The sequence below is a fragment of the Coturnix japonica genome, chromosome 2, assembly GCF_054131305.1.
Source record: "Coturnix japonica strain WE chromosome 2, WE-NBRP24, whole genome shotgun sequence".
In the NCBI taxonomy this organism is placed as follows: Eukaryota; Metazoa; Chordata; class Aves; order Galliformes; family Phasianidae; genus Coturnix; species Coturnix japonica.
Window position 1 is genome coordinate 12,029,580 of NC_140664.1, and position 25,202 is coordinate 12,054,781.

At 41.5% G+C, this 25,202-nt stretch overlaps 1 protein-coding gene across 3 annotated transcripts in view; it reads right to left on the bottom strand.

The window, feature by feature from the left end:
* Window positions 1-25,202, bottom strand: part of DEPTOR (DEP domain containing MTOR interacting protein) — a 63,435-nt gene that overhangs the window by 37,171 nt on the left and 1,062 nt on the right. For all 3 annotated transcript variants that reach the window (XM_015856230.3, XM_015856229.3, XM_085539359.1), the window contains one exon: window positions 1,355-1,533. In XM_015856230.3, the coding sequence (XP_015711716.1) occupies window positions 1,355-1,533 (179 nt within the window). The remainder of the gene's footprint in view (window positions 1-1,354; window positions 1,534-25,202) is intronic.

The window sequence follows — 25,202 nt, forward strand, 5'->3', positions numbered from 1 at the left end:
GCACAGGAGCAGTGGCTGGCACTGCTTCCACTTGGCGCTGGTATGGAGGGGATGCTCTGAGCACCCTGCAGAACTGATTAAACCTACCTGACTGAGCCCTTGTTCACTCCATCAGCCACTTTGTTAACTTTGAGAGTAATGGATAAAATTTTCAATGGGCGCCTCCTTTACGTGTGATACACACATGCACACACACATATATAATTTATATCAAAGCTAGTGTGTGCAATTGGATTCTAAAGCAAAAAACATTTGAAGGCTGTTAAAAGTTTTAAACAAGCACTCAGCAATAAGATATCTATTGCTCAATTAAATTAAGTCACTCAGGCATCCATGCGACTCTTCACTGACATTTTCTCAATAGAGGATTAAGTAGTCAGATTTGAATACCCTGTAATTACTTTATTCTTTAACTATCTCTCGTGAATCCCAGTTTCCATAACAACCCGGAATTTTAATTTAATAGCTGAGCAGAAGCTGCAGAAGTAGCACACGTTCAGTATGTGCATTTCTTCCTTTAATTAAGGTGTTGTTAATGCACTGCTGATAGCAGCAGTATTCCTGCACAGACAGTGACCCCTGCACAAATTCAACAGTCATCTGCTAGCAGTTGCTCTATTTTCTATTTAAAAAGAAACAAGTGGTACATTTTGTCTTCTTGAAATGGGCAATACTATGTGCTTGGAATAGAGGACTCGGATCTTCTTTGTTTGTGTGCTTTCTAGCCTCTTTGTGCGCTAAAAGGCAACTAAATGCTGCCACTGATTTGGTAGCCTCCTTTTCATAAGTGTAAATTGTTATTCAAGGCGCTGAATGGAACAGGTCTCAAATACACAACAAGTTTAGGAGAAAATTAATCAGGACGCAGTCGGACATCTAACTCTTGCAGCTGTAGCAGCACAAATGTTTGTGCAGCTGGTGTGAGGAAGAGAATTGGAGAACAAATCCCTGTGAGAAAGATGACACTTTTTTTGCTGGCTTATTTTTCAGATGGGTTTTTCAGCTGGAAAGGGAGAAAGAGGCTGTGCAGGGGGAGCAGAGAGGGGAGGGAAGGGCAGGCAGTGGAGTTGAAGGCACTGGTGAGGGCAGGATCCAGCTGAGGATGCTCAGGAGGCAGGGAAGCAGCAGCACAGGCAGGTCTGAGGGGACTTTCCTCCTGTACTGACATGGAGAACACGTCTTCACCCTGATTGCCTCTCAGTGTCCATGTGGACATAGGGGGCCTTGTGGGGCAGCACCCTTGAAGCCAGGTGTCACTTTCCTGGCAGGGAACAGAACCTACTTGCCGTATACTTGAGTGAGGAACACAAAGTAGATTTCTGCTTGCTTAGCTTAGAGCTGATATTGCACTTACCATGATGGATAATGCTGTGATCCAATAACTTCTGGACAAGTTTAATTGCAGTCTCTCGATCTGAGGCCTCCTTGTGGTCAATCAGCCAGTCAATCAGCTCTTTGGCAACAAAGCAGTTGGGATACGTCTTGAGGTGGTGCCTTCGGTCTTTGATGACTTTCTCTTCATGCAGTCGGAGCCTGTGGGTTCAAAACCAACCCATGAATTCTGTGTACAAAGACCCTCCACCACCAGTGAGACTGGAAAAGGCTGAGCCAAGAAGGAGCACCCAGGCCTGGCTCCACAGAAATGCTTTGCAGTTGTTGGGTACAGCAGAACAGAGCCTTCTACCCATGCCAGGCAATCCACACAATACATTTGTTACCATGTCAAACCCCATGCTTGGGAACACTGTATTTCTGTCCAATGGAAAAGACTAGGAAATGAAGAACAGCAGAGCATACAAAGCCCATTAAATGCTTCCTGTTCGCCGATTAAACTGTCAATACCTTGGAATTAATTTTCCCACATTACCACTAATATGTTCCATGTCACTCAGGATCACTACCATAGATTTTTTTTAACACCATTTATTTTTTCAGTTTCTTCATTGGTTGAGTAAATGCATTTTGCCTCCAGCTGCACAAGCACAGCATCTGAGATATGAAATTCAGTGTCAAAGCTGTTTCAATACAATGTTATCAAGCATAAAAAAGCTGCCTCCTACTTTTAATTAAGGGAAACTGATATCTCACTCTGCAAACTGTTGGTAAATGGCATCTATCTGCAAAATTTCATCATCATATTGAAAGTAAGTAGGTTGGCTGTTTTTGAGATGCTTGGGTCAGAATGCAAAACCGTGATTAGTAAAGGGTTTTTGAGTTCTACATCTTTATTTTTAAAATGGAAGAGATTTAGATTGGATATAAGGAAGAAGCTTTAACAGTAAGGGTGGTGGAGCACTGGGATAGGTTGCCCAGAGAGGTGATGGATGCCCAGTACCTGGAGACATGCAAGGTTAGGCTGGACAGGGCTCTGAGAACCCTGACTGAGCTGTAGGTGTCCCTGCTCACTGCAGGAGAGTTGGACTACATCACCTTTAAGGGTCTCTTCCATATGCTTCTATGATTCTATGGTTTTTATTTTAACCATTTTTTTCCAAATTAACATGAGTAATGTCTTTACCAATAAATTAATGGATAAGTAGTGTCAACTTGAGTCTAAGGAAGCACAGAGGAGTCCAGCCATTAGACCAGTTGTCCTTTCATTATGATTCCAGCACAAAACAAACATTTCTCTTTAAAATCCAATAAAAGGAAAATGGCTGAAATTGGCAAAGACAGTGTTACTATGGCAGTAGACAAGACTTCTACCTAAAAGTAGTAGTATAGCCATGTTTTGTTTTGCAGCGTTCAGCTTTGAGTACTGGAACGTCCAATGAATAATAGAAATTCAAAACTATATTTTGCAAGCACAAAAAAAAAAAAAAATTATGAATACCTTAATATTAAAAACACTAATAAATCAGATTAGGATTCTGGAAAGAAGTACTGGTAAACATCACATGCACTGTGAAATTCTCTGAGCTTAAATATCTTTGCTTAAGGAATATTTTCCAGATGTGCTTTAGCAGCTGTTGCCATACTTAGAAAGAAAAGCCTACACAGCTCTAATTATAGAATGCACAATTATCTTTATCAATTACATCTGACTGAGCTTTCTATTTTAAATATATTTCAGGTTTTTTTAATGTTCATTAATTCATATGTTACGCAATAATCTAGCAGAACAATGATATGGAAATAGCAGTATAATACGTATGTAGATGGCTTGACCTACCTTTCAGTCATTGCTTTATGTTTGAATGAATGGAGCTTATCTGGCACAAAAGAGAAAACCTGTTCTATTAAATTCTCTGCACAAACTCTGTGCTAGAGTGTGCCAAGAGGGCTATGGTATTCCATAATCAAGCCAGTAGGCGAAAGCACTGCAACTGAGTATTTATGTCTTAAATTCTGACCAAAGACTTTTCCTTCAGTTGGTGGACTCATATCTATTTTAACTTCCCTAATGTGTCATAAGATACATGGTTTCACCACAGCCTCCTGCCTTACTCTAGGCATTATAGTGCTCTCCCAGTTACATTCCTATAGCTCATAGAAATGTCATTGTCTTAATTATCTTCACTCACTTGCTGAAGTGGTTCCAAATTCGCTAAGAGTTTACAAAATCATTTAGCCAAACAGAACACGATCGCATAAGCCTCAAGATATAATAAATATACATATATATATATATATATTTACACACAATTTCCAAATGGAAGTGGGAAATTATTCTGCAGTTTTTAGCCACTGTATCCCTACTGGCTTATTTCCAGCTTATTTATTTGAAATTAATATCAGAAAGAAAAACTTATACTCTCCCTGGTTGTGTATGCCCTTCTCTCTGCTAAGGCTTCCTCACCCCTATGAGTCGGCTAAAAATCAAACTTTATGGAGGAGTAGTTTAATACATTGAAATTGTGCCTAGTGCACAGTACAAATATAACAACCTCAGATTAAGTTATTGAGCTAATATTGCAGTACATAAATCAAAGGTTTAGGAAGGAATTCTATAAATATGTCAGTATTCAGCCATATTTATCAGGAGCCAAATCAAAAGGGATAAAAAGGAGAAAAAATTCTGGCAGAGAACACAATCGTACACTGGGACCAAGAATCAAGCGAAGTGGTAAATTCTTTATCCCTTAGCATCTGGAAAGAGGCTTCTCATCAGAAGACCTCAGGATTTTTTTCTACAGAACGTTAATCACATTTTGTCAGCTCATCCACATTATGGCTGGAAAAGACATCACTTGACATTAGGCATATTTCTCTTGCTAGAAGTTTCTCTCAAGAGCTGCTTAAGAAAATTAACTCCCTTACCAAACCTGGGCAGTGTGAGGAGAAAGGAGGCAGAAGAGAAAGGGCGAGCAATTGGGAGTGATGGGGGGAACCTTGGTTCAACAAGCCTTTGGACAACTGTTTGGAACTTAATGCCAGAAAAGAATCTGGTGTGCACCAGTACAACGTCCATACCCAACTCCCTATGTTATTCAAGTTAAGATGCCAGATTTTCACTTGGGACCACAGACTACAATACCTATGGAATTCAGTGTGAGAACTGGGAACAGAAATAGGCACATGCAACCCTTTATTGTTTGCAGACTGATATTGATGGCTCATATTCATGCCTGCAACAAATAAAGACATCCTGTATTTGCATATATGCATGCCAGAACAGTTTTCTCGGGGCTCTGTCCAAGCAGGAGTTGTTCCTAATGAACAACATGCAGGGACTCTTGCTCCAAACTAAAGTGTCTCCTTCCTGTGTGGCTTGGAAAGGGCTAACTCAGAGCCCTGTGCTCCCATTTCACAGTGTGTATTCAGAGCTAGCCAGGAACAAAAAAAGAAGCCATCAGGCATTTTCTTTACCAACTGTCTGAAAAGTCATGATAACAGAAAAATCCGAAGTTTTGCTTAAGAAAGGAACAATCAGGCACTCCTTTGGGAAGAAACTGCTCTCACAGCTACATGAAACATGCATTTCATTTCCCACTAGGAGAAATAAGCCTTCTGAAGTCTACCACGTCTCTCTCTGAACCAATGGGATTTTGCAAATGCAATGACTGCACACAAATGTGACTTTGCTTTTAAACTCCACAGAAGACAGTAGCGATGTTACCAATGATCCAAACCTCTCACCTAGTTCCTTCCCTCTGCTCAGCATCTTGGCCAACATCTTGCAGAACACCATCCATCCTGATTTCTGAGCGTGAAAGGACAAAAAGCCTGCTGCTCTCCTTGGTAATTTTCTGAACAGTTCATCTGTCATTCTCTGATATGATCTACATTGCCCCTATGTTTATCCTAGCAAATCTAACTAAAAATATTTCAGTTGAAATCTTTCTGTTGAAGATTGAGAAGTTTTGTATCACAAAAGTCACTAAGTTTGACATTTTCCTGGAGGTGTTTTCTCAACATCAGCATATGACCTGTCTGCGGTATGGGGGAGGTGCTTATTCAAGAGTGGTGTTTCTACAAGGAGCCTCAGTGACGTAGGAGTGTAGTTCCCATTGGAAGTTAACACTCACAGGTCACCTGCAGACTGTTCATACAAACTAAGTGAGCATATGGCAAAGTTTGTGTATATATACACACACTGGAATATACGGAATGACATGAAATGCTTAAGAATTATAATTCCCTACACATTAATCTTCTGCCTTTTCATTGACAGCATAAAAAAGAAATAGGTCAGTGATGATGTAAACTTTGTACACAGAGGCAACCAGGAAGGTCCTGTGCAAAAGCAATGTGTGCTGCTGGGACAAGCATTTCCAGATGGACTTGCCAAGCTTCAGCTGAAATGTCAGCAGTTTGCTGCTGTTCCTCTTTCTATTTATGCTTCAGCTCTGTAATCACTTTCCATTACTTGATATTCATAGGAGCTAAAACACCCTTTACAACACAGGCTTGTACTGGAAATAGGGTGAAGATACTTCTAATTTGGCACCTGTGGCAGAGAAGAAACTACCATCTGAAATAGAGCTAGAGAGGAGATCTTCAAAGAACCTCCAGTTATCAATTCCCATCACTGTGTCTGTTTCTGCTTTTTTGCCCACAGCCATACAGTCAACATGAGGAGAAGCCAGAGCATGGAGCCAGATAAGGATCTCAGATTAGCTGTCTCTTGGCACACAGAGAAGGAAAGCCCAAAGCTTCCAAAGAAATGACAATCTGCACTTGGGGCTGCCTCTTTTATAAACTGTGAAGGTAATAAGGTCACTGAGAGTGCACAGCAACATCCCAAATACTCACTATGCCCTTCTGACATGGGAAGGGGTCAAAACAAGCACTGGGCATCCAAGGCTGGCATGGCGCAGGATCTAAGATGAAATCAACATGACACTTCTTGGAGATACTCTTTCAGCCCACAGAATCAATCCAGAAATGCAGACCCAGAGCCTTCATGGTGATTATTCCAGACTGTGTGTCTGGGAAATGAGATCTGTGCTTTTGTCCTGATCTGTCATAAAACTGAAGACTGCTTACAAAGCCAAAGCTGTATTCTTAAAACTCAAAGGTGCAATAATCTGACCTTATGCCTGGTCTTCATTTAAAACAGCACATCATAATATTGTTGATTTGTTTAAACAATGAATGTAAATATACTATGTATATGAAATTCATGTCAGATTTGGGAAATCTTATGTAGGCTTTTCTGTTTGGTTTGACCCTATGAGGTAAAGGAATGCAGAGAGAGGACTGCTGACCCTCTTACTCTTCTATTCATGCTGTGATAAACCCATGCCTGAAGATAGTTCAACAGCATCGCCTCTGCTCTCTTCTTAGGGAAGCAGGCAAACTCGGTATCTGGCAAAGCTACAGTTCTAATGACACTTTCTACTCATGTCCACATGAAGCTGTAAAGCTGCCAGTCTTGCTGCCTGCCAAGTCGTTTCACTTGCATTTCACTTTTCACAACTAACACTTATAACTGCCTGCACACTTCAACCTCGAATGCTTCTGCCTCACTCAAAAGCATGAAACTGGGTTTTGCAAACAAGAAAACATGAAGTGTAGGCGAGTTATTATTTCACGTGCCTCAGTCACAAGGAAAGTGAAATCTGCCTGCTCCACCCCAGCTGGAGTGGAAGCTCTTAAATCTCAGGAGCTCACGGACCTCCCTCTCTGTAAGAAGGTCAAATCTAACTGTGTTTACCATAGAATTACAGAATCACTGAGGCTGGAAAACATCCAGAAATCATCAAGTTCAGCCATCACCTAACAGTACTAAGTCCACCACTAAACCACATCCATAAGGGCCACATCCATATATCTCATAAATATCTCCAGGGCTGGTTAACCCACCTACTCCCTGAGCAGTTTGTTCCAGTGCCTCACCAGTGTCTCTGTGAGGAAATTCTTCCTGATGTCTAAGCTAAACTCTGAGAAAAGAGACAAACACCCACCTTGCTGCAGCCTTCTCTCAGGTACATTTAGAGATCAGCTATCCCCTTCGTCCTGTGCAGATGAAGTGGGATGCATTCATGGGACCAATGCGTTCAGGTCAAGGTCCAGGTGATATTGCTATGTGGATCCTTGAAAGAACCAGTACCCATTTCACCTGACAACAACCTATCTTTGCTTGTGTTCATCAACTAGGTTTTATTCACATTATTAGTCCGTCTCCATTGCAAGGATATTCTTAGGCTAATTACATCAATAAGTACAATGGAGACTAATCTTCTAGGGATAAAAGTATCTTCCTAAATCTAAACTGAAGACTTCTACCATAACTGAGAGGGAAATCACCACAGTTTCAAAGTTCAGATCAGGAACCATAGGAAGGCTATTGTTATAGACACCCCTTGGTGAGTTTACACAATAACTCCCTGAAGGGAGGCTGTGGCGAGGTGGGTGTTTTCTTCTCCCTGACAACAGCAAAAGGACAAGGGGTAATGGCCTTAAGTTGCATCAGGAGAAATTCAGATTGGATTTTAGGAAAAATTTCTTCTCAGAATAAAGTATTGGAACTGGCTGCCCAGAGAGGTGGTGGAATCACCATCCCTGAGGTCTTCAAGAGAAGGGCAGATGTCACATAAGGGATGTGGTTTAGAGCTATCACAGGCACGTGGTGATGGTTAGACAAAGTGATCTTAGCGCATTTTCCAACCTTAAGAGTCCTATGATTCTGTGAATAACCCAAAGCCCACCAATTCTCATGGACCTTTGCCAAAAGTCACTCTCAATAAAGGAAGTATTTCACAGACCAAGGCTGAGACCAAGACCACTGGCTGTTTGCGCTCCTTTCAGCAGTTCCTAGCAGTGCTGCTGAAAGTAAGCAAAAGATTTTCCGCCTTCATCATTAATAAGTCACACTGCAATAGTATCTCAATTCATTCGAGCAATTTTTCTTCCCTCTCTCTACAAAACTCTAAATAGCAGCCAGTGAATTATCCAATTACTGTGCTGTGTAACCGTGAACATCATTAAGCATAAATAGCCAGTACCTGACAGGTGATAAAATGAGTAATAAAATACTTAGTGCCATGTACCACTGATAGCAATCAGATTTTTATATCCAGACTATGATTCAAGATTTAGTATCCACTTCCAAGAAATATGCAGGTTCTGCTTAAAATAACCATAGAAGCAATACTCCTTCTGTATACATTATGTTATATTAAAATCATCACACTCTTTTTCTCTCTTCACATTCTAAATAAATAGCTTCCTTTTTCATGTTTTGTATAACTGTATACTGCGCTTTATTTCTATTTTGGAAGGAGCTGTGAAAACACTGAGTGAAAAAATAGTGAACAGAAGTGGCATTCTGAACTAGATTTCCTTAAGAAAATACTTACTGTATTTTTATACCAATTTATTTGCTTTTGTTGTTGTTGTATTTTTAATCTCCTACATCTGTGCAGGTTGCAGCCCTAAAAGTAGACATGATTAGAGTGATTTTTTTCTCCACTGTCCTCCAGAAGTCTGTTGAAATCCAGTGGTTGACCACTAACCTATAAAATAAAGCTTAACTGATGCAACAGGGAATAATAAACAGTGGAATACACAGAAGGATGCACTGTTGCTGACTACAAGTTGTACGTACTCTGAGACCACACAAAACCCAACCACACTCATAGGTCGTAGTAATTGAGATGTTTCCTGAAATGACGGGAAACTGTTCCTGTCGCTGTATGTGACACTGCAAGGCACCATCTAAATATTGTACGGCCTACGTGCCATCGTCATTCAAGAACTATAAGAAGCTAAGGTCAAATTAGACAAAGTTTTAGAGCAAGATTTTTAATTTCTTACTTGAATAATAATTTACCTACCTTTTGGAGAAATGTGATTAGGGATCCAGTCAGAAGACTTTCCAGTCCTGTCTTTTATACTTATAGGACTGATTTCTGATTTCTGTAAACAACCTTGGGAGTATTACAGGTAGGAAGAATATTCTGGAATGCTCTATACCAGGAATCATGGCCTATTGAAAGTCCTGTTTCAACTGAGGAAAAAGATTTCAAGTCCTGACTATATTGAGGCATTTGCTGCTTAAATTAAGTAGAAGTGGTTATGTAGATAAATAGACAGAAACTGTCTTGAAGGGGTCAATAAAGTCTGTATTAGTTTCAATGAGAAATGAGTCAGAGGTTTGGCTTCCACATAAGTAACGGCATGTGGTTTCTCTTAATGGACTAATAGATGCAATTAGCTTATAATGCATTAATTGCTGAGTGTATAAACTGAAGTGTGTGCACAGGGGGCTGGGTCTGGGTGTCATGGAAGTAATTCTGTGAGACAGCAAGGGAGAACCCAGGGCAAATGATAATAAAACAACACATTGTCTTAATTCCATTCTTGATTTTGTGCAATGATGTGAATGCAGCATTACCCAATGGACTAAACAATCCATATATATTAAGTGTGTATTAGAAGGTATGTAGCCATACATAACTCACAAGAACATGCTTTTCATAGTTTCATAGTTTCATAGTTTCGTGCGGGTTGGAAGGGACCTTAGAGATCATCGAGTCCAGCCCCCGGGATTCGAGCCTCTGTGTAGCAGAGCGGCACTTCTACCACTTGCGCCACAGGGGGGATTCGAACTCCGGGCCCCAGTGTTGCAAGGCGGCGTCTTTTAACCACTGCGCCACCGGGACACACATGCTTTATAGTTCTGAAAGAGAGAACAGGCTGTGTTTGAGGGTTTTGCTTGGGTGTGTATTACTTCCACGTAAACCTGGCACCTGCTATTCTTGATAAAGCACTAAAGATGCCAGTATGACAAAAGATGTCCACATTTGTAAGCATCCTTCCTTGTTTTTAAAGCAGAGGTTGGTTTCCATGTTTAATATGCAAATATGCACTGGTTCTTAGATGGCTGACTGGAAGGACCAGTATCAAACTGTCCTGTCAGTAGTTTATAGTCAACATGAAACTTGTAACATGTTTTCCAACAACACTGGAGGGAAATCCTATGACCTTTGTGACGTGTAACTGTGTGAAAATTGGCTGGGTGTCTGCTGTGAGAAAATCCCATCAGTTGGTTGGCAACATCCCTGGAGACCAAGGGGCAGGTCTGCATCCTTGCTAAATCAAAGCAGAGATGCCAGGAGCCATGGCAAAGGACCACTTTGCCCTCTCCACCACCCAAATCTGCACTTATCTTTGGGTGAAGCCTCTGTATGTCTGTATCCTGTTGGTTTTCTTGCCTCCACATACAACACCCACTCATCCTGATGAGACTCATATCACTGGGTTTGTAGGCACTGTTCGGCCCTCAGTTGAGAAGCTACCACGAATAACTAGCTGGCTGAAGAATCACTGTCACCCTGCTCTATTTAAGCCTGAAATTTGTCTCATTTTACATTGTGTCACATGAATTTTTATTTTATTTTCTGAAATAATATTATGTCTGTAATTATTAAAGTAAATATATCAAAATGGGATAGAAGCCCAAGGAGACTCATGTTACAGCCTTTTTCAGTTCCCTTAAGTTGTCATATTTCCTTAAGAAAAACATTGCTTTAAGTGTGAAATATGACCTTCACTGCCAGCTAGAGGCAACAAAGCAGTATAATCCCAATTAACATTCTGCTCATTTATACATTCTTTTTCTTCAAGAGAAATTTGTAATATTTCACAAGGCTTTACAGGAAGTGACAAATAAAGGAGAAATCCATCCACAGTGAAGAATGCAAAATGTGTTGGAAAACTATTGATTGCTCCAGAGTACATTAAATTAGTTCCAAATGTATCTATGCCAAATGATAAGCAATAATTCCATTCTGAAACACAACATTGCAGTATTTATTTTTCAAGAACAGAAATGATCACATTATGATAAACGATAGTTTAATGATAAAGAATGTTCCTGTCTGGTTTAAATCGCTTTATCTAGGCCATACAAGCACGTAAAGGGAACAGTTATGGTATGTGAATTTAAGGAGATTAGTCAGTGACACAAAGTTACTCATGGACTTCAATTCTGGCAGGCTAATGAAGCACCCTATCACTAAGGGAAATATACTAGTAACAGTTCATTTAAAGACTGGTTCATTTTAAAGGATTTTACTTTTACAAACATCTATGGCTTCTTTGGTTGTGCTCAGCGCTCTTCTACATCAGATACTTGACACAAACAGATACACAACTGCTGCATAACCACTCTTTATGAGCAGTTCCTTCTGTCAGTCTGCTATGAAGGATCTTGTCATGCTTGATTAGGCCTTGTTAAATGTTCAGAAGTAGATAAGCTTTGAAAAGATCGACATTACAAAAGCATTTATCCTCTGCTCTTAAAATTAAATGGAAAATTTCCTTTAAAATGATAAATGAGTAAGTAAATAAATACACAACGAACCTAGAGAAGTTCTGCCTGCTTCACCAAACAGCCTGCTCTCATTGCTCTGCCATGTGTTTGTCATTTCTCATTCCAGGCTAAATTATCTCTCCACACATGCAGAAAGCTCAGTGAACAGGTATTTATGCGCTCTGACAGTAAATTCAGATCGTGACTTTTATTGCTTTAATAGCTCAGAACGTGCACCCTGATCCTTATTCACCAACTAACAGCACTGGCCTTACATATGATCTCAGCCATAGTTGAATGCTGGTAGAATTAGACTACAAAAATACGGTAATGTTTACAAAGTACTACAAGCAGTGGTTCAGGCCTGAACATGAATCCAAAACAATACAGAGAATCACAAACACACACACACAGAATGGCCTGGGTTGAAAGGGACCTCAATGACCATGAATCTCCAACCCCCCGCCACAGGCAGGGCCACCTACCACATTTAACACCAGATCAGGCTACCCAGGTCCCCATCCAACCTGGCCTTGAAGCCAATAGTTTGGGATAGACTTCAGATGGGCAGCAAGATAGAAACAGATCAGAAGTCAGGGCCTGCACTCTGTCTTGACACAAACTCAGATATTCACTCACTGTCAGCATGAATGGCCCAGTTACTCCTAAATCCAATTTATTTATTCAGGTCATCCCAGGTAACAAGTGATAGGACAAGAGGTAACAGCATTGAGCTGCACCAGGGGAGGCTCAGGTTGGATATTAGAAAAACCTTTGTCTCAGAAATAGTGGTGCAGTATTGAAACAGGCTGCACAGGGAGGTGGTGGAGTCACCAACCCTGGAGGTGTTTGGGAAATGTGGAGATGTAGCACTGAGGAACATGGTTAGTGGACATGGTGGGGATGGGTTGGGGTTGAACTGGATGATCTCACTGGTCTTTCACAACCCTTATGATTCTATCATTCTAAGATATGAGATCGCCTGTCCTGAAGAAAGGCAGGATCAGTGGGCAGCCAGGGGATGGTCACTTCCAGATGGTAAGAAGACCACAGCTGGGCAGGTAGGTTAGGGGCACATCTCACTATAACCACCCAGACCCATGGGGGCATGCTAGCAAGCATGCCACGGTTTAGTCATTTTTCCACAGTCTATCCTTTTCTGAGGTGGAGTAATGATTTTTGTTTGCATGTGCTGTGTACAGCCTTCAGCCTGCAACAAAATGTCACAGTTCCAGTCCACTGGAAGTTTTCTCCACCTACTATAAGTTTAAGCAAATTTTTCTTTCCATGTTTATTGTTTTTCTCCTGAAGAGTTTACGCAATCCCTTTTTCTTCCTCCTTTGCCCCAGTAATGTGTCTCCCAAGAGTGCTGTTGTTACTGGCCTCGTATAAACTCAGATGTTCCGGATTCATCAGAAAAGAAATCAACATGAAGCACAAGTATATTTCATGTGGAATTATGTAGAATACACTGCTTCAGCTGGTGTTGATTTACAGATTTAAAAAACAAATCATATGAAGCCCTTAGTAAGTTCATTTGGAGCAGCTCTAGAACCACTGCAGCCAAACAGAGAGAATGCAAGCAATTATCCTGCAAACACCACTGCTAGATTCATTATAGTATGCCCAAAGTACAGCACTTGGAAAAAACACCACTTTATAGGAACCATTATGAAATATTTCAAAGGATCTAGTCCTTATGTCACTGTGATAAAGCAAAACGGTACAAAAAGGAAAAAGACCAATCTCATTACTTTCCATGTGTTGAGAGAAATAGTATTATTTAAAAAAGCAACCAGGATAATGGTGAGGCACATAACTGACTTATTTATAGGCTTTTCACTACATCCATAAAGACAAAGGAATACAACTCTTTACCTTCCAAACACATTAGTAGATGAGACAGAGGAAGAAAGAGTTAACAGCTCTTATACCTCCCTTACCTTTAATGTAGACTGAAATTCCATTTTCCACATGCAAAGCTCTCTTTGCAGGACTATGGAAAGGCAATAATTTATTTAGGCACAAAAATAAACAATAAATTGTCACTTTTTACACAAAGTCTATATGAGATGATATGAGAGCACTTGATCTTCTTGTCCCATCGCTGTGCAGGCAGTAAGATAGTAGGAGCAGGTGGTTTGCCCTGAGATTGCTGCTCTACTTGTAATGCCAACATGACACAGCCAATGTGATTTCTGGCATTAAAGTGATATTTCAGCCTTCTAGCATGTATTACTCCTTATATAGCTCTCATTCTTCTCTCTATCATAGTCTTTCAAAGACTGATATAAAACATTATGTCCAAAGTATGCACACTTTCATTTCCACTCCTAAGTTCTTAAGAAATGGATCTAAAGATAAACTTATATTCACTTTGAAAAGCTCTCCTGGTGGTGGAATGAGTTGAAATATTGGCATCTCATGAATCTCACATAATGAGGGGTAAAATCCTGGCCCAGATTAAGACAGCATGGTCAATGAAACCACAATCTCACCTTCACACTCACCATAGAAATCCAGATTTGGGGACTGAGAGATTTCAAAAGTTCTTGAACATTTGTTTGGAACTGGATTTTTTCTAGCCCTTAAATTTGCTTGAACAGCTGGACATAGTGAAAGAAGTGGTACTGACAACCACCACATCACTTGTACAAATTAACCCAACTCATCTTCCACTGAAGAACGTTAGAAAATATTCTCTCAAGCCCTCCCACCAGTACAATGGATAGGATGGTAGTCACTGGTTATTAACCAGTAACAAAACTTTGATAATATCATTTACTACAGCTAAAACAATATGACATCACACTATGTTTTCATGAAACTGCAAGTAATTCAGGTCGGAAGGGAGGCCTCAAGGTCATCTGGTCCAACTTGTGTTCAAAGCAGGTCCAGTTAGTACAAGTTACTCTAGTTAGTATAAGTTAGTCAAGAGTAAGTCAGAAGTTGAGTTGAGACATCAGTGTCTTTAAGGATGGAAACTCCAAAATTTCTCCAGGTCCCTATCCATTTTTTTACCTATCCTTGTGGCAAATGATTTTCTTCAGACATCTCATGGGATTTTCTCTTGCTGATGGCACTCACTGCCTGTTGTCCTGTCCCTGTGCAACTCCAAGAAGTCTGTCTCCTTGTCTTCCCTACCACCTTTCATTTACATCGGTGCAGCCAACAGTAACCAGCAAATCTCAAAATAGTATTTGTACAGTCTTTTTTTGTGCGTGATGATGCTACTTACGGCTTCTTCATTTCACAATCTCACTCTATTTCCTCTGACTGAACACCAGAATAGCAATTTAAGCTAGAAATTATTCTTTCCATGTCTTATTAAAACTGATTTCTGCCAGAGGAAAGTGTAAGTTAATTACATCCTGAGAATCAGGAAACAATTAACAGCTTTCTATTATATCACCTTGATTTCTGCACTATACAGTTTTACGCTTCTGCAGAAAAGGATGTGTGATTATCAAGAGAAGGATCTTTTCTGCAAGAAATGAAAGGAAATTGTTCTGCCACAGACAATCAGCACTATAAATAATTCTTAGCTAGTATCTCTTCAGAAGTCATTTCCTTTATTTGCAATCCTAACTTTGAGTGATGTGTTGGCCATGTGCTGTCAGATTCTCTTCCCAGAGTGGATGTGCGTAAGTGTTGGGTTCTGATTCCTCAGACAGGCTCTGGCAATTTCAGCTTCCTGTGAATGTTCTGCAGTGCTCATTTGAATTAAATTAAAAATCATTGTTTTTATGAACCATGTTGTAATTATGCCCTAAGTTTGGATTGCCTGCTACATCAGAGCTGAGAACGGCTTGTAAAAACACAAAGGAATACACAGGCCTGCTGTAAGAATCCCCAGTGCTTTGAAGATACAAGTCACAATGCAAAGAGCAACAGATACAACATGCAAACACTTCTTTTTAACTCCTGCCAATAAACGCATTTGGCCCAATACAGCAAGAAAGTGGTGCAAACACAGAGCCAGTAGATCCTACAACAATTCAGCTGAACAATAATGGGAACATTATGGCATTAAACCAGTTTTGGCAATAGCTCTCAGTGAGACAAACAAGGAAATAAAGGCAGGGAAAACTCCACAATGCAAGGTGAAAGATCTCTGTGCAAGATGACAGCTGTGTTCTTAAAGGATGGGAGAATCTTCCCAAATCAGGTAGATGTTATGACATCCATAAATTATAGATATGATAGTGTTAGTACTGCTTTTCATCAGAACACCTTTGGATTTCTCATCTCTGGGGTTGTTCCAATTTCTCCCTATTATCTCATACCTCAAGACTTGTTCTGTGCTTTGCCCTTGGCAAACACCATCTTGTTTGCTCTTATCTAGCTAGAATGCCCTTGGAAAGATAATTTCTTCAGCTCTTCATCTCAATCACATTGCCCATCTTCCGGATTCCTTCCATTGCCTCCTCCTCCTCTTCTGTCACATCAAACATTATATTACTGTGCTTACCTTTACTCTCGAGATGCCATCTCTGCCATCACCACCTCTCAAGCAATGTTGGCTCTTGCTCTAGCTGGCCATTTGGTTCCATCTTTGCCATTAGGTTTTAAATCTTCAATCAAGCAGCTTCTGCTTGTTGTCTCAACAGGAGACACTCTCACCCAAACATGCACAGAGATATCTGGATGCAGTGCCCCAAATCCTGCCCATCATTGCTGTGATCTCTACCAAAAAGCACAACATCTAAGCAGGCGGTGTGCTGAAGCTGCACTTCCAGCACAACAGCCAGCAGTTTCAGAAGTTGTGTTATCTCTGCACACGACTGTATCCATTTGCTATCCTTTTATTTTACACTTGGACTATAAGCAATATGGGAGTGAGGCCATCTTTCCATCTGCTGCACTGTGCCTTGCACTGCTCTGGGATGTGATCTTCGGGATTCCCAGTGTCAATGGGTTCTTTATTCTTTGTAGTACTGATAGTCAGCAGCACGTGGCTCTTGGCAGCCCAATGATGAGAAAGGCCATCCAGCAGCAGTGTATCATGGCCAGAGGGTGTCTGTCCAGCTTCAGGCATTTGTTTGAAGTATACAAATCTAATGTGGAATCTCTCACGTCCAAGAAAAGTTCTGACAAACCATCTGAGCCTACACAGAGGATCTCACCTTAAGCAATTTAACAATTTAAGTTCTGACAGTAATAGGGAGTTCCTACCACTGACTGGATAACTTACTGGTTTGCAAAGTGCACAGTTTTATTTGTCAGAATAAGCATAGCAAAATAGGGTCCCACTCTGATTTCAGATACATTTCCAGGGCTTTTTGGCAACAATCTTTGTTCCTTGCCTAGTCTCCTCTGCCAAGCTAGTAAGTGAAATTCACTCAGGGAGAGGTTTAATGAGTTCTTGAGACAGCTTAAGGTAAGTAGGACATAGCAAGGTAAAAATGGGCAAAAAGAGTGAAAAGGGTCTCCTGGCCTGGCACAGCTGTATCATAGTTCAACTCCATCAGAAGTCAGTAGGATTGTGGAGGCTCTAGAACTGCTCACCTCTGAGCAGTTCAGGCCTGCTGAACTTTCCATGTGCACTGTCACTGGCATTGGATATCAGGAAAAACTTTTTTTCTGAAAGAATGTTCAGGCATTGGAATGGGCTGCCTAAGGAGTTGCCATCCCTGGAGCATTGAAGAAAGGTGTAGGTGTTGTACACAGGGAAATGGTTTAGTGGGCAATGATGCTTGTAAGTGGACAATTGGACTAGATGATCTTAGAGGTCTTTTCCAAACCTTAATGGTTCTGTGATTCTGTGATCACTGTAACCCAGCTGAGTTCCCCAGGCTGCTCACCATAGGGTCAGACAAGCACTAGCGCAGCCCTCCTGCACAGCAGGAGCCCAGCTCCCCTGCCCTTTTCTGCAGCAGCAGCCTGACACACCAGTTCAATTCTGCTGTAAAACCCACTGCTGCCAGTCCCAGGTGCTCCACACAAATCAGAGAGCTCTCTTCTTGCAAAACCCTGTGACATAGTGTGGTATCTCATGTTATCACCCACACACTTGCAAGGAAATGAAGAATTACAGCTCCCTTATGCAAAAACTAGCTTCTGTACTTGCTCTGAATTAGGAATCCCAAACAGGCATATTTTTTAATTATCTCTAAGTGCACCTTTGATACCCGAATGCATTTACTGGATTGAGGCACTCGTAAGAAATAAACTAAGAAGACTGCAAAATTATAGAGCTGTAATACATATATCAACGTTTGCCTCTGTTCATGCACAACACCCTGACAGGAGCACTGAAGTAAAGCTAAAAACCTTGAATGAGAAATAAACCTAACAGAGTGCCAACAAGTGCTTTCTAGGCCACCTGTTTCTTCTTTGCATCATGCACTTAAACTCAACCTTATTTTTATAGCCCATCTTCAATAGGAGTCTGAAATTAGGAGGTAGGAATCAAACAAATACCTGTCCTCGGTTGTGTGAAGGCAAATGAAGTACTGAGGGGCTGGCCAAGCAAACCCAGCAGTGGCTATATGGTGCCTTATCTCTGACCCTCACCATGCATTTCTGTCTGCTTTCTCACCCCTGGCATCACGTGCTGAGCCTGTTCAGAAAGTTAATCTTTTCTCACTTGTCTGCAACTGATACAGTTCCCTGAACTTTGGATCTCATGAACAGCAGTGAGAAGTGCAAGGGAAGCGATAAGAGCAAGGCAGAGGAAGCCTGCAGATAGATCTGCTGTATCTGAAAATCACAGCCTTACACCATAGCTGAGTGAAATGCTGTAAGGCTGTTTCTCCCTCCATGATTCTCCAGAAGGTTTTATGTGGTCATGCAATAAATCGGTTTGTAAAGACCCAACTGAAAACCCAACAAAAAGCCCGTCTGATCACTGCCACAGTGAAGGTCACCATGTGGAGACAGTCCAGAGATGCTTAAGCCAGACCAAATAAAGAGAAGCCTCAAGCAGGGAACCACCACTGCATGGGGCCTCCTCCAACTTCAGGGGCTCCTTCAAAGCCTGAGTGAGCCTCTGGGCTACCTTTTCCCTTGCTCTGTGCTTCCATGAAACTTGTTCTCCCTCTATGCTTCAGAATTTTCCAAAAATGAAGGACTGTGGCTGCACATATTGATACTTCTACTCTCAGTGTAGAGCGCTGTCCTGGCAGTGCTGCTTTAAATACTTTATCCTTCTTTAAGGATAGGGATCCTTCTTACCTTTCCTTCTACTAAGGTAGCCTACCTTTGCAAAACTGCCTCACCATGCTATTCATAATACTAATATGTCTGAGTCAAATCATTGTAAGTAAGGACCCTTGTTAAGGTTTAAGCTGTATTTAAATCCAATGGTTTACACATCAGAATTGTTTAGAATGCATATTTCTATGCCCTGCTCTTGCTCAAAGAAAACTGTTGCAAGCCAACATGTGAAGTGTGGTTCACCCAATGAATGCCAGCACTTCTGCTGACATCTCCAGCTTTGCAGTTCCCATCATTATGATTACAATGTAATTAGTAATTAGTAATTAGTAGTACCTCAATGCAGCTTCTCTTCAAAGACTGTTTCTGTACTTTGTTTTGTGTTGCTTTTTTATGGGGTGTATTCTTCTTTCAAACCTAGGCACAGGTACCAAACCTGTTCATGTTCTTACCATGACTTTCATTCCATTTGCCAGTTCTTCACTGGTTTAACCTCTTCCCACAGAAGTTTGACCAGGTTACTGAATTCAACCCTTGCCTTTGACACAGAAAAATTAACAACAAACGTGGCCACAAAAATGTGCTGTGCCAGGAAGAGAGAGGCAAAAGAGCCAACCACAAAGCAGAGGTTTCAAATATAAACAGCAGAATAAGCCATAAGAAAGGTGGAAGGGTCTGGCCCTTTGGGAGGGACTGCCTGCTTCTGAGAGCAGGCCCTAAGCCAGGAGGTATCTCCAAGTTAGCACTCAGCACCTGGACAGTTGATAGAAGGGATGAAGAAGCCCATGGCACGAGGTCAACTGGACTGCAAAGGAGCTCACATTTTCTGCTGTGACAGGATCCTTCAAGTTCTTAAATTTTACATCACAGAAAGCACTGGAATGCTTACATTTTTACACTTCAAAAAGCACCAGAGTCTACAGATAAAAGAAATAGCTTGATTGGCATGTGGTGCACAGATCACTGCCTCATCCTTGTCCATTTATCCAACAGCAAAAGCTGGCTGACCTCTTTCCTGGCTTCAGCCAGGTCTTACCCTACAGATGTGACTCAGGAGGAAAGGAGTGGGCTCTTTCTCGAACACTGTCCCCAGAGCTTCCTCCATCCCATCCCATCCCATCCCATCCCATCCCATCCCATCCCATCCCATCCCATCCCATCCCATCCCATCCCATCCCACACACTGTAAGTTCTGCATCTCCCCACTGCAGCAGTACTTTTCTCTGTGCTTTAGGGATGTCACTCTTAGCCTCCGTGTTCGCTGCAAAAACCTTCCACAAGCTATGGCCAAGATTTGTGTTGCAAGAACTTTATCTTTCTTTTGAGCACACAGTGCCTACCCCTGCAGGGACTTGATGAATAGCTTGAATTCCTAGGCGCTATCTCTATACAAATAGTAAATAATAATGACAAGCGATAGGAACACTCCTGTCATGCTGCCAGCCCGTGGCCGCTGCCCCCACAGGAGCTGAGGTTGTGCACTATGTGCAGCGCACAGCAAAGTAAGGCTGCCTATGGAATATTAATTCTTCCTTCCCTGCACAAGCATCAACATCAGAGCAGTCTCCTTTACCTGTTTATAGGCAGCTCCTATAATCTAAAATAAATAAAACCCATTCTTGCGCACACTACACATACAGTACTCTTTGCTTCCCTGCTAATCTCTGCTAACCTGAGACAGAGGTTAATGATTCACTCCATCTGGAATGGAATACACAAAATATACAGCCCAAACCACTCTTACAACATCCGCCTTACTGTGTGCATAGAGCAAGAGTGATCGCTGTTTGCACATGCATTGTTAGCTACTTCAACACAGAGCTGCTGGCTGGAGCGACTCAATTATTGAAACAGCTTAAGGGAAAAACCTGAGCAAATGACAGCCTTCCATCGAAATTTACAGAAATGCTGAATAACCAGAAATTTCACTGAAAAACAGGAGAAACTGAGATTCCTGGCCCAGGAACCTTAGGTACATACATGTGAGTATGTGGATATATATATATCCATATATATATATATATATATATATATATCTTCACTATATATATATATATATAGATATAGATATAGATAGATAGATAGATAGATAGATAGATAGATAGATAGATAGATAGATAGATAGATAGATATATCTTCACTAATAGAAATGCAGCCACTGGTGGAGAACTAAAGTTGGTACATGAACATGGTGCAGGGGGTCAAAAAGTACATGCAGTATTAGATGGGCTGAGGCAGATCACAAAATCTAATCTCAGTGAATTCTATCTCCAGAAGTGCCATATAAGATTGGTTGATATCTGACAATCAGTCTGGACTTGTCTGCAGGGGAAGTAACCACTGGGTAGTTCTTAACTCCTCACTCCTCTTAGTGTGTATCTATACTGCCACAGTTGTGCATCACTGGAGTGTTAATGCTGTTCTAAGCACAGTGATAACATTTGATTAATTATGTAACTGTATGCTTAATATATTTCTATGATAGAGCAATACATTAATGCCACAATCTCTTGATTGCATTACTCTAGTAACTGTTACTGCTATGCACCATTGACTTAATTGCATCTTTGAATGCCAATGAACTTTTGACCCTCACCAGAGTAAAAAAGGTTGACTGTTTACTTCTCCAAATAAGAAACAAAGCTTATGGACCTGTAAGTTCTATAATACAGCAGAAGTTAATGACTCTGATAGTTACATACTCCGATGTACTAAGAAGTTTTCATAAGTGATAATCTTCCTGAAGCAAGACCCATGGAAGACCACTGAGAACTGATTCTGACCTTTCTCTCACAGCTTCAAAATTGACATCTGTTTACCATGTAAAACCTCTCTTGTAAAAGGAAAGTCACATGCAAACGCTGATAATAAGGCAAACAAATTTCTGTTGAACCATATCTTTCATTTTGTTTTTCCAGGAAGAACATAAGAAACATGTTTCATTCTTCTCTAATCAGAAAGAAAGAAGACACGGAATTACAGGTACTACTCACACAAAGCTCATCTAAAAAGCTCCCTAACTATTTAATGAAACAATTAACTGAAGTGTGAATTGGGGAAGGTGCTGCCTCCTATATAGGCTTGTGAAAAAGGCACATCTAAAAACCTGCCAAGAAGATGATGACATCTAAGACATTAGATGTCATTACAGTTACACCTAATTCAGAGAGCTGCAACCTGTACACAAAGGCAATTTCTAATAAAATAAAAATAAGTGCTTTTGAGAATCTTGCTTTTTGGTCAACTGATGCTTGCAGACACACTGAATGATGATGTACATTTATAAGAGAAATGAGGGACTCACAGAACATGCGACAGAGTCCAGTGGCAATCTGGGATCAAGAAGTAGTTACTGCTGAGTGAGCTATCAGTCAACTCTGGCTATAAGACAGGCAGTCAGCAAGTACAGCAAAACATACCTGTTGAAACCACTCTTGGTTGCCAGCTGTGACTAAGTTAATGCTCAAACGCCAACAGAGAGACTTTAATGTTTCCGCCAACCAATGCTGAAATGAGCACAACATGCTGCCCCTTCTGCTGGCAGGGAAATGAGCTTAGAACTGCCCTGCTTTGGATTAAACCACGATCTGCTTCAGTAGTGCTGTTACATCCCCCGTGGATTACATGTCTAGCTGCGACTATCCTGGGCTGCATCAAAAGAGGGGTGGCCAGCAGGGCAAGGGAGATGATTGTCCCCCTCTACTTTGCCCTCAGAGGCTGCACCTGGAATACTGCATCCAGGCATGGGGCTCCCAGCACAAGAATATGCAGAGCTGCTGGAGCAGATACAGAGGAGGGCCATGAAGACGATCGAAGGGCTGGAGCACCCCTCCTGTGAAGAAAGGTTGAGGGAGCTGGGCTTGCTTAGCTTGGAGATGTCTCTGAGGAGACTTAAAGGCCTGACAAGATCCAAACTTCAGAACTTTAAAAAATGTGTTCCCATTAACCAACAGAAAGAGTTGGTGAAGTATTTGCTTAGCCAGCTGTTGGATTTAGAGACAGAGGACCTTACCTGATGTGAAAATTTACCATACCAGCTAACCTATAACTCAAGGTCCTTTATTTCTCCTTGTATCATATCACCCATGGACAACGGACCAGGATTTAAATCACAGCTTTGTCTCCCATGAGCTGCTGGTGACCAAAGCTGCTGTGTGACAGCCCAGTGCCAGCACCAGGTGCTGCTGCAATGAGCCCAGCCCTCACTGCATAAAGAGCTCACAACCAAGGAGGGTCACACAGCAAGCAGGCCACAGGAATGGGTCAGTAAGACAGTGCACTAGGCCAGGGTGAGACAAGCAATAGGACTCTGTAAGGAATCTTAATCGGGCAGCTATCATAAGCATCTGCGTTTAGACACATGTTGGTTTGTCTAATAGAAAAGTATTTATACCTACATTTGCTTATTTATATGTAAGCACCACCATGCTCGGTTTCATCTTACACTTTACTCCCAAGTTATGCATTCCCCTTGCAGCATGCAACACCTGCCTTTGTGCACTTTCACCCAAATACACACAGTCACCTGTCCCGCTGCATCACTCCCAAAAGGGCTTATCTAGTATTTGCAAGCATCACTAAGAAGAGTACAGCATGTTTCCTCGAATGCACGAGCATGTTGGTCTTCTATCGTCTGTTTGTCTGCCCCAGAGGCTTCTGAGATAACCAAACTTTGATCTTGAAAGCCCTTCATGTTTTCATTTAGCATTAACAATTGCACACTTATCTTGGGCAGGAAAAGGGAAACTTTAAATGCATGGTTAGCCAAAACTTGTCTACCAGACAGTCTTCTTTCATCTATTCTGCAGTTAACGTTTGGAAAACCCTTGTATAGAGCATAACAACAGAGAAACATAATGCAGCTACCAGAGATAGGGGAAGAGAGATGTCTTAGGGTGCAGTTTCCCAGGGAAGCTCCACATGATCCAACAGATCCCTACTGCCAGAATGGGAGATCTGCTTCTTCCCCACCACCCCCTCTCCCTCCTTCTGGCTCCATATTCCCACCATCCATCCTCTGGAGATGCTGGCAGTCATCATCTCACAAAACCAGCATGCTGGTCACAATGGAAAGGTGCAGGGATGTGAGCTGGCACTGCATAGGACTACAGAACCATGGGCAAGAGGGGAAGGGGAAAGGGAAGCAAATCTATTCTGCAGTAGCTAGGTGTAAATGGAGGCTGTGCAATCAAACCAGTCCAGGGTGATCTAGGCCATTTCTGATGTACACATCAGGGAATGCCCATAGGTAACTTCATGGGACCAGGATGGGGAATAATTATTTTGTAGATGATCTTGGCCAAAAATAGCATCACATCTAATTACCTTAATAAATAAAATTAGGGACATGGTTTAGAGAGCAAGGTGGTGGTGAGTCAATGCTAGACTAGATGATCTTAGATGTCTTTTCCAACCTTAATGATTCAATGAAATTCTAAGTGTCATCCTTGATTGTGACAGTAATAAGCTGGCTGTGGGAGCCAGATCTGTTGAAGTTCTTCCATTCTCTCCTTAGAAAACAATTGCAAAGCTTTTGTTTTTACATTTAACTTCAAGGAATACAGAAGGTCTTAAGTAGATCTCAATAGAAATTTTGCATTACAGTTGAATATTCAGCTTTTTGTGAGGTGAGATGGAAGCTGTAGGAGTCTTGTCAGGACTTTAACAAACCCAGCACCCAAGCCTGCATGCTGATGTGTCCTAAACAGGCTACCCAGGGAGGTGAGGTGGTGGAGTCACCATCCCTGGAAGTGTTTAAGAAACCTGTAGATGTGCCACGGGTTTATTGGGCATGGTGTAATGGGTTGATGGCTGGAACAGATCTTAGTGGTCTTTGCAACCTTAATGATTTTAAGATCCTTTCAATCCAGGTTTCACTTCAAGCTGCTCAGACGAAGAATCTTAAGCATAGTGAAGTAGTTGAGCCAAACCACAGAGATGTTTACTGCCTGAATACGGCTATCACTGATGTGCACTGCACAGTGCCAACGGTGCTTGCCATGTCAGTGCTACCAGTACCAATGTCAGTGCCTGCAGAAGCAGCAGGAATGGCACCTTCCCAAGCAAGCAACATTGCTGCCATTCTGCACTGCTTGTCCAGCACCTGAGCAAAAAGTTCAAAGAAAATTCAAGCAAAAGCCACTGAGCACATCTTGTTCCATTCTCTTTCTAGTTACACATCTAACACACAGTAATAATAATGGGGTATTTCCTCCAGAATCACACGGTTCATCGACAAGCCGAAAGCCTTACAATTTCTGGTCTCCTCCGTAGTGAATGGGTTGAGACAGCGCACCGAGCACATCCCAGAAATTAAAAATTAACTGAGTCAGGCGTTGTAATT